Genomic DNA, 10,724 nt, shown 5'->3' with positions numbered 1-10,724 from the left:
AGCCTCCTTCTCGAACCCATTCCCCAAAGTTTGAGCAAATCCTTGGAAATTCTCTCCATTCCAAAAAAGTATACACCCCCGGTCTCAATACTGACCCCTGAAGAACCCCTTCTCTTAACCCACAAAGCATTCATTAACATCTACTGTCTGATTTCTGTTACTCAGCCAAATTTCTGTCCTATCTTTTCAAAGTATTCGTGGATTTTGATCCAATGACAATGAAGGAGCATTGAATTTGAACACTGATTAAAGGAACAATGAATGAAGGAATATATTTCCTTTGACAATCTGCGAGTTGGAAAACAACTTAATTCTGTGTAAAGTGTTTGGGTTAAGATCTGATCTGAGGCATTGCATTATCTAACTGCTCCGAACCTTGGTAATAGAGGTCAGCTCAACAGTGGTAGAGGTGGGGCAGTTAGCAAACTGTGGACACCAGGAGTATGGTGGCCTAGCTAATCTGAATGGCCAGCAGAGTTCTGAACAGATTCACGAACTGACTTGATGGCAATTCAGCAGCAGCAGATAGCAATCAGAAACACATCAGTCTGTTGAAGGTATTTTCCAGCTGCATGCGGTGGTGGGGAAGTGCCGGTTAAACAGGGTTTGTAGTGGCATTTTAGTCATGAGGAAGAGGAGACCCAAATTTATCTCACCTGGCTTAGAGAAACACTTCAGTCATTGATTCACAAGGTAATGGACAGAAATTTTAAAATTGGGCCTCATCTAGTCCACAATTTCTTTTCCATCAGGTTAAGCTTGACAAGGAATCTGCTTTTTCTAAGAAAGAATTATTCACAGGACAAGGGCGTTGCTGGCTGGGTGTATATTTATTGTTCATCCCTAATTGCCTGGAGGCAGTTTAGTGTCAACCACATTGTTCTGGGTCTGGAGTCACATGTGGGCCAGACCAGGTATGGATGGCAGATTTCCTTCCCTAAAGAACCTGAGTGAACCAGATGGATTCATGGTCATCTTAAAATCTTCATTCCAGATTTGTGTTGAATTTAACACAATACATGGCAAGAGTCGAACATGGGTCACCAAAACATTACCTGGGTCTCTGGATTAACTGCAATGATACCACCAGGCCATAGTTTCCCCATTGCTACTGCTGTCCAAGCCTGGACCTCAGACTAATATTGATGGTTGGCCTCAATCTTCTATTTAAGTGGAGGTGATGCTAAAAGGGGCAAGATTGAGGCACGGTGTGAAAACAATAGGATCAGAGGGAGCAGCTGACACCCACAATAATAACTGTCCATTTCCCCATATTCCTGGCAGCAACAAACTAACCTTTTCCCGTTTGAAATGCTAACCTGAAGCTGGACAGGAGACTGGTAGAAATCTCAAAGATTGGGTAGAAATTTTTCTGGTGTTTTGATTTGCAGTTGTTCTGTTCAATAACCAGTGGTAGCGCTAGCCAAATGCAGGACTGTAGAGTTTGAGAGAGAACTATCCTGGCATGCTGAGAATGGAGTGGTGCTGTCTTTGTTGGCTGCACTGGAGTGAGCTTTCTCAGATCAAGCCTGGATTGATTAACTTGTTGTGCTCATTTTGGATTTGCAAGGTTTATGAACGCATGGGGGTGTTTAGGGTGAACCCCATTCTATCAGCTCTCATTGTGTGAAAATCTGGCTGGTTTAATTGGCTAATTAAGATAACCAAAATAGGATGGCCTGGTAATATAATTTGCACAAACAAGCATCCCCTGCTTGAAGATGGAAGACTTAAATGGGTTTTTACTGCAACCATGAATTTGGGGATGGTTTGATTTAGCAGAAATACGGTAACATTGGGTGAAACCACTTAAAGTATTTGAGGTCCTTTGCTGTTATGCTGTCAGTTGGTTGGTTGGGTGAAATTGAAACGCAGCGTTTGCTTGTATTCTGTGTGTGGATTCAGCACTGTGTGAACTCTCTGCAGTGTTTATACTGGGCGCTATTGTAATGTCCGGGTGACTGTGTAGGAAGAGGGGGCATTCCTGTTGTCATTGCGGGGTGTAAGCGGGTCAGTGTCAGCTGGCGATTGTACTTCGTTGTCAGGGTTGGATGGTGTGATCCTGGAGCTCGGGGTCAGATGATGTTGTGCAGCTAGTGCCCCGCTCGGGGTCAGCTGCTGATGCTGTGGGCCAGTTGGTTTGGGTTGGGATGGGGTGAGGAGCCCATCGGACTGTGCGCTGGGCTCATGGACGGATATAGCGCCAATGTGCCCGCCTTCCTCACCAAGTTGTGGACTTTGGTGGAGGACCCCGAGAGCAATGAACTGATCAGCTGGAGTGAGGTGAGATCCGGAGCCTGTGCACCCGGGAGAAAGGGGGTGGCGCTGCCAGCGTGGAGGGGGGCGAGGGAGTGTGGAGAGAGGAGAACAAGTTTACATGAGTGGGAATCAATCCATCCCTTACAGGGGCAATGGGCAGGTCTTATTACACCCCCTTCCATTAAAATATTAACCTCTCCCATCAGAGAATCATTACTTTTACCTTACTGGTTGTTCAAAGCTCGACCACATTTGAAATCTTTATTTTGTTTTAGGAATTCAGTTTACTGCTACTTGTGATTTTTTTTAAAAACATAGAACGGATGCTACACCTCCATTTGGTTCGAGGGTACTTGATCAATGTTGTGGTGTTGTTTCTCTCCTTATCCCCGGTGTGTGTTGACGGCTCCATGATCCCGTGTATGTAGTGCTCACTGAATACCTCGCTCTGCAGTAATCCCAGGCCCATGGGCTGGTCGAATCTCAGTGTGGGGATACTCTCTTTGCAACCTGCCTCTTGTCAATTGATCTGATTTTGGGCTAGTTCACTTGAGAAAGTAACACTAATACTATCCCATGTAAGACAGGAAACTGGGTGTGGAATTGAAGAATCAAATGGATCTTTTGTATGTCACATTTGAAATAATGATTAAATAAGCAGACATATCTATTCTGAAGAAGGGTCTCTGGGTCCAGAATCATTAAATCTGCTACTTTTATCCACCCCGGCCCTATCATGCTGTCAGACTTGCTGCGTTTTTGTTTTGAAGCAATTTGAGTGTCTGGGATGATGGTTATCTCATTGGTTACCACAGTGCACTATATATGGCTTTGTGGTGGGAAATCATGCCCCACAAACTTGATTGAGTTTTTTTGAAGAAGTAACAAAGAGGGTTGATGAGGGTAGAACAGTAGATGTGATCTATATGGACTTCAGTAAAACGTTTGACAAGGTTCCCCATGGGAGACTGATTAGCAAGGTTAGATCTCATGGAATACAGGGAGAACTAACCATTTGGATACAGAACTGGCTCAAAAGTTAGACAACAGAGAGTGGTGGTTGTTTTTCAGACTGGAGGCCTGTGACCAGTGGAGTGCCACAAGGATCGGTGCTGGGCCCTCTACTTTTTGTCATTTACATAAATGATTTGGATGCGAGCATAAGAGGTACAGTTAGTAAGTTTGCAGATGACTCCAAAATTGGAGGTGTAGTGGACAGCGAAGAGGGTTACCTCACATTACAACAGGATCTGGACCAGATGGGCCAGTGGGCAGAGAAGTGGCAGATGGAGTTTTATTCAGATAAATGTGAGGTGCTGCATTTTGGAAAAGCAAATCTTAGCAGGACTTATACACTTAATGGTAAGGTCCTAGGGAGTGTTGCTGAACAAAGAGACCTTGGAGTGCAGGTTCAGAGCTCCTTGAAAGTGGAGTCGCAGGTAGATAGGATCGTGAAAAAGGTGTTTGGTATGCTTTCCTTTATTGGTCAGGGTATTGAGTACAGGAGTTGGGAGGTCATGTTGTGGTGGTACAGGATATTGGTTAGGCCCACTGTTGGAATATTGCATGCAATTCTGGTCTCCTTCCTATTGGAAAGATGTTGTGAAATTTGAAAGGGTTCAGAAAAGATTAACAAAGATGTTGCCAGGGTTGGAGGATTTGAGCTATAGGGAGAGGTTGAACAGGCTGGGGCTGTTTTCCCTGGAGCATCAGAGGCTGAGGGGTGACCTTATAGAGGATTACAAAATTGAGGGGCATGGATAGGGTAAACAGACAAAGTCTTCTGCCTGGTGTCGGGGAGTCCAGAACAAGAGGGCATAGGTTTAGGGTGAGAGGGGAAAGATATAAAAGAGACCTAAGGGGCAACATTTTCACGCAGAGGGTGGTACATGTATGGAATGAGCTGCCAGAGGATGTGGTGGAGGCTGGTACAATTGCAACATTTAAGAGGCATTTGGATGGGTATATGATTAGGAAGGGTTTGGAGGGATATGGGCCAGGTGGGACTATATTGGGTTGGGACATCTGGTCAGCATGGACGGGTTGGACCGAAGGGTCTGTTTCCATGCTGTACATCTCTATGACTCTCTGTAAATCAAGAAACTAGTTATTCCTGAAATGATATCATCAGGGATCAACCAGATCCCAGGAACCATCAAGCAATCATAATGCCCAAACTGTTCTGGCATATGGACAGTGACCTAGCCCACTGTCTCCTCTGAAAACAAATGTTTTATCACCTCATTCACAGGCATCCAGTAAGTCACCAAAATAAAGCTGTAACCAGTCCCACAAACATCCACTCTTTCTCACTTCTACTCACCTCACAGTCTCAATATACTGCCAGCTCTTGGGCATAGTCTGATTTATTTTGAGGCCTGATGTGAAGAACATGTACAGCAAACCAAATCAAAGCCCCAGAGAAGTTACGTCAAAGTCATTTTCACCCAATCTTTCAGATTTCTGTCAATCTCCTGTCCAGCTTCAGGTCATCCCTGCCTTTGTTACCAACTGTTTGCCTGCATTACAGTTGTGACTTGACTTCAAAAGTGCTTATATTGGTTCTGATGTTTCTTGAGACATCCTGAGGATGTGAAAGATGTAAATTTGTTCATTTTTGAACCACACTCCCACGTTCTGCTGTATCTGTTAGCATAGTGATAGCACTGGCTTGTCTCCTGTCTTCCCTGTTTGTCTTTCCGGTTGTTAGAATTCTAGCCCTGGCTTCTCTGATCCCTTCCTCAACCCCACGCTGCTCCAGAACAATACTCATTCACAGGTTAGTGCCTTCTTTTGGCTCTCTCCTCCTATTGACTGCAAACAATGACCTCATGCCAACAAGCTTGACCAGAACAACAGCGAATTGAGTCGTTCCTCTCAGACCCCGGACAACAGATGCCAGTTAAATTTTTAAAAAATTCAAATGGGAAAAGTACCCAAATCGAAGCAGGGTAACAGCTGCAAACATAAGAGAAGAGAACTGAAACAGATCCAAAGCTTGAGCAGAAAAATCAGCTTCCTTCTTGCTCCTCAGGCTCAGATGTTAGGTCTTTGTCGGTATTTCCATTAAGTTGGAGTGAACAAGCCTTCTGATGGCAGCATTTATTTCCCATCCCTAGTTGCCCTTGAGAAGGTGAAGAGTCTCACTCTAGACTGGCTGTGTAGTGAGAATACCTCTTCATCATGTGACCAGATTCAGTTTTGCATTCAATCAAGCCTTGACTCCTTCCTATCTCTCTCGATCAGCCTTCATTGCTCCCTATTCTCTCTCGGTCTCTGTCTCCTCCTGATATTGGGTCCCACTGTTTTGACCTGGCAATATTGAAAGAACAATGGACAGTACGTGTCCATGTCAAGATGCTGGGTAGCTTGTAGGTGATGGTTACCTTATGCATCAGTAGACTGTATCCTTTTAGGTAGTGCAAGTTGTGGATTTGCGAAGTCCTGCAGTGCATCCTGTAGACAGAACACATTGTAATTGTGTTGTGCTCAAGGTGGTACGTATGAATCTTTAGTCCAGTGGATGGGTTGCTGATCCATCAGATGGTTTTGAGCTTCTTGAACATTGTTGTGCCTTACCTATTTAAATGGAGAATATTGCATTACCCGTGACAAGGTGGTGGTGTGCCTTTGGTTATCAGGAAGTGAACTGTTTATTACAGAGTGTGTAGCTGCAGTGAGAACAGGTCAAATCTGTGATTATAACTATTAATTATCATACTTGGGGAATATTTTTGGTTGTGTCACTAGTCAGTTTTCAAATAATTAGAAGCCAGTCCTCAAGCTGGACTGTTGAAGGCTGAGAAACATATTTACAGAAAGGAAATATTTTGTTCCATATGTTTTGGGGAATTGGTTTGTTTTGGGAAAGGTACCATCAGACTAAAAAGGAGCAAATTTATCTTCTCCAATTAAGAATGGAAGAAGGCAGAAACAGGAACCAAAGGCCAGTTATCTGCCATGGTAAGCATTTTAGAATTGATCTTTAAAGAGATTATTGCTGTGCACTTAGAAAATCTCAATGTAATCAGGCATTCTGAATGTTTCTGATTTATTGTTAAGATTTTGTACTTGGGTACCTTGTTCTTAAGTTGGCATGAAGCACTGAAATGCTATTTTTTTTTTCTTTAGTTTCTAACTTTATTACTAAGATCCTATGTCATTGTACCTAAGATGGTGCCATAAGTAGTAACTTTGTAAACTTTTCACTGCCATTGTGAGTTCTTACAGTTAGCATGGTTTTGCCAAATGAAAATCATGTTTAACCAATTTACTGAAGTTCTTTGAAGGAGTAACGTGCTGTGAAGAGGAGCCTGTGGATTTACTGTAGTTGAATTTCCAGAAGGCATTTGATAAAGTGCCAGATCAAAGCTTATTGCTGAAAATAAAATCTATGGATGAATGGAGGGGGTAACATGTTAGCATGGATCGAAGATTGGCTGGCAGAAAACAGTATACATACATGGTCTTTGTCTAATGTGGGGTCCCACAGGGGTCTGTGATGTGCCCTCAAATTTTTACAATTTACATCAATGCTTTGGTTGAGACGAGTGATGTTATGGTAACTAAATTCTTTGGCAACACAAAGATATGTTGTGAAGAGAGCATAAAAAATTGATGATGAATACAAATAGGTTGAGAGTGTGCAAACATCTGGTGGATAGTATATAATGTTGGAAAATGTGAAGTTGCTTTGGCAGGAAGGATTTTTTTAAAATAACTAGATTAAATGGAAAATGTTGCAGAGGAATCTAGCTGTTCTGATGCGTGAGTTAGAAACTATTAGTATGCAATGACAGCAAGTAATGAAGAAGACTAATGGGATGTTATTATTTATTCCAAGAGGAAATGAATGTGAAAGTAAGGATGTTATAGTTCAGTTAAATAGGGCATTGGTGAGACTACATCTCAAATATTGTATTCCACTTTGGCCTCTTTTCTTAAGGACAAATGTAAATGCATTGGAGACAGTTCAGAGGTGGTTTGCTGGATTTTTATCTGTACTGAGTTGGTTGTCTGAGGACAGTTTGGACAGCTGGGCTTGTCTTCATTGGACATTAAATGAGTAAGGGGTGACTTGCCCTGACATACATAAGATCCTGGTCTTGTCAAGATAGATGTGAAGGTAATGTTTCCACTTGTGGGTCAGTCAAGAACTTAAGGGGTACTTTTTTAAAAAGATCAAGGGTCACCCTCTCAGGCCAAAGATGAGATTTTTTAAAAACTGTATCAGAAGCTTTGACGCTCTGCCTCAGAAGGTGTTCATTGAATATTTTTAAGGCGGAGGTGATTAGATTCTTGTTAGACAGAGGAATTGAGGGTTATCAGGGGTCAGATAGGAATGTGGAATTCAAAATAGAGATTAGCAATGATCTGACTGAATGGTGGAACAGGATTCCAGGGGCTGAATGGTCCAGTTCTATTTTGTACATTCTTATGGGTTTCCTTGAGTTGCAGCATTTCAAAGATCATGCATTATGTGAAGCACTTTGAAATATTTCAGTTGAGTTAGACAGTAAGGCATTATTTTATATTAGGATTGTTTGTTTCAAAAAATGAAGGTAAACAGGAATGAGAATAGAACTGAAAAGGTGAATGCTTTCCTTCTATAGTGTTACACGTACAGTGTAATTTTAGAAATTAAATTGGGGGTTTCCTGCCTGCCTTGCAATCTCTAATTCTTTTTGAGTTTCACTCTTCCTTTTTTTTTTGTTCTGTCTTTTGCTTGTTTTTTCGCTGTTGTCTCCATATATTATTTCTGAAAATTTGACATCCTAATAACAGGCCTGTTTTATATATTTCCTACTTTCATGAATATTTTTCACTGTTTCTCTGTTTGTTTGTTATGGGGGTTCCCCTCAATTTTAAGTAGAAAAACATATTGCAAGGATCCCAGATATATTTTTTTAAAATAATAAAATTGCTGCAAAAGAAAATTAAAAAAAAAATGGGGCTTTGATCTGGCCTGGCAACAAGAACTGCAATCACACAAGTACTTTCCTCCAAATCAGCCCTTAAGTCTTTTCAGATGGATACTGTAGGTATCTTGTGTTTTTTTTTAAAAAGATCATTTTCATGTTACTCCAGCAGCTTTTACTTCTCAGTCCCGGCCTAGAGTAATTGGTTATGGACCTCATAATTGTTTAATTTGCTTAGACAACAGACATCATTGAGGTTTAATTCATTTGAGTGCTTCAAATATCTTAAACAAGCCAAGAAACTTGAATATTAAAGCCTATGTTTTGCAGGGGGGTGGAGGTACAAAATGTCAAAATGACCTTGTTGCACTTGTGCATTTTTAACCAGCACAACTTTCCACTTAATCTGTGGAGTTTAGAATTTGCTACTTTTACATCTCAAAAGAACGAGTTCATTAAACCTTCCTTTCCAATTCATTCAGTTCCCCAAAGGTGGTTGTATCTCTGAGTCTGGAAACACTTTGTATAGGCAATGTTATAAATGTCCTCTGTCAAATCGAATCCCCAACATACACTAATAGATAAAAATTCTTAGTTTTACAATTCCAACTATCTTTACACGATTAAAAGATTGTAAGCTGGAGAAGGTGATCTTTGGACATGCCATGTAACAAAGCCTGATTGTTTAGTGAGTACCATTGACTTTCAGCGATACCACCCAGTTATGTGACCTGTCTGCCTTGAATAAGGGGTACTTTACATCCTCATAATTATACTTGACCTTCAAGTTGAAGACGCCAGCAATGGTCAAAAGGTGGTCAGACAGTGTCTCATTTCCAGTACTGACTGAGTGTGCAAAATGCATCAAAGTAGGAAACAAAGAAATGGGCATAGCTGCTACTTCAGCAGTTTTGATTTTGGAACTTAGACTGTAAGGTGAGGAATGGATTATAATTTAGGTTCTAAACTAAAACAGAAAACTATGGCATGTAAACGAGCCCCTCTAGCTTCAAATGAACCATGAGTATGTGCTGTCAATGTGACTTATCAGTTTGCTGCATTCACTGGACCACTGTTGTGAGGAGCATGATTATGTCAGTGGGACATCTTCAGTGGAACAGACTTTTAGAAAGCTGTTAAATGGATTGAGCTATTAAATATATTTAAAGGTGCTGTTTCTGTATTGTAAATGCTGATTTGTGTTATAATGGGGGACTGTTTCCTGTCAGAATATTATCGTCATTAAAGGAGCTGTATGTTATCACTTGGAAATCACTACTTGATGTCCAAATATTGGCCTAACTAATCTGGGACTAGTTTTCTTCTGAGAGATAAAATACTTTTATTGTCCTGATTTTTCCCTAACAGTTCCAGGCTACCATAAAGAAGTAATTATCTAAGTAGTTAGGCTATCACAGTCTGTATTCAGTGAAGGTCACAGTAACACTTGTAATGGATTACAGCCTACTGCTGGCAAGGATTTCAGCGATACAGTCCAAAAAAAATTATTTACTTTAGAGCATCCAATTTTAGTTGCACGCTATTGGGAAAGTGTCTTTGTGTGATAAGAGACAAGTCCACTGAACTAAATGTGAACCAGTTACAGGCAATGATTTAGCACAGAAAAGCTGACTAAAATCGCAGGCAGTTGTGGTGGATATTGTTTTGTTTTGCTGACTCAGTGTGTTTTGATCTTGCCGGCGTTAACACTTTAGTTTTAGTTACATGGTTTAATCTCCACCTCTCTTCTGCCTTCTTCAAAGTGAAGGGGCTTCCCAATTGGGCAATTAACTGCATCGTCTTTGGGTTTGAGTTAAAGCAAGGTGGAATGGCAATGAGTGATGGGTTTTGGACCAGTCAATGACAGTAACAGCTGCTTTTACAATGCACTTCCTTGTGCTCCAGACATCAGCACTTTCATTCCGACTGTCGTTTTGAACTGTGTTGGTGAGCTGCCTGCTTGCACCAAAATCAGTTAGACATGCCTTTCATTTTAAGGTGGTCACAAAACACCATGCCAGTTAAGGTGGTGGTGATCAGGAAATCTGGAAAGAAATGTATTTTCACATTTTTAAAGCGCTTTACAAGGCCGCATGACATCTCAAAACACTTTACAATCAATAAAGTAGTTTTGAATTATAGCTCCATTGTAAAGTAGGATATATGGAAGACCATTACTATACAACAAGACCCCATGAGCAGCAATGAGTTAAATAATCAGATCATTCTGATTGAATTTTCTGATGTTGGTTGAGTGTTAGCTGCTGTCTAAGCTACCAGGCAGAACTCCCTAGCTCTTCTCTGAAAAGTGCCACTGAATCTTTTACCTGTAGTATAAACCTGTATTTTTTGCTCAAGTCTTGTGGAGTGAAATTTGGACGTTCCACCACTGAGTCTGAGGTACTGAACTAACCCTAGTGCAAAATCTGACATGCTGTAGGATGTTATACTGTGGTCAGTCATTTCGTCAAATCCTGCCCTGAAATGAAATAAAGGACAATGACACCTTGGCTTTAGCCCGAAACGTCGATTTCGCTGCTCATTGGA

At 41.3% G+C, this 10,724-nt stretch overlaps 1 protein-coding gene across 5 annotated transcripts in view; it reads left to right on the top strand.

Moving 5' to 3' along the window:
- Window positions 1-2,026: 2,026 nt before the first annotated feature.
- hsf4 (heat shock transcription factor 4) overlaps window positions 2,027-10,724 on the top strand; it is a 64,507-nt gene continuing 55,809 nt past the window's right edge. For 4 of the 5 annotated variants that reach the window (XM_060837798.1, XM_060837801.1, XM_060837799.1 and 1 more), the window contains exon 1: window positions 2,027-2,283. In XM_060837798.1, coding sequence (XP_060693781.1) covers window positions 2,122-2,283 — 162 coding nt within the window. In that variant the 5' untranslated portion in view covers window positions 2,027-2,121. Of the gene's footprint in view, window positions 2,284-6,175; window positions 6,223-10,724 lie in introns of all 5 variants that reach the window. The other variant, XM_060837800.1, reaches the window with a different exon arrangement.

Source organism: Hemiscyllium ocellatum, chromosome 17, assembly GCF_020745735.1.
Source record: "Hemiscyllium ocellatum isolate sHemOce1 chromosome 17, sHemOce1.pat.X.cur, whole genome shotgun sequence".
Lineage (NCBI taxonomy): Eukaryota > Metazoa > Chordata > Chondrichthyes > Orectolobiformes > Hemiscylliidae > Hemiscyllium > Hemiscyllium ocellatum.
This window is presented reverse-complemented; position numbering and strand designations above follow the sequence as displayed.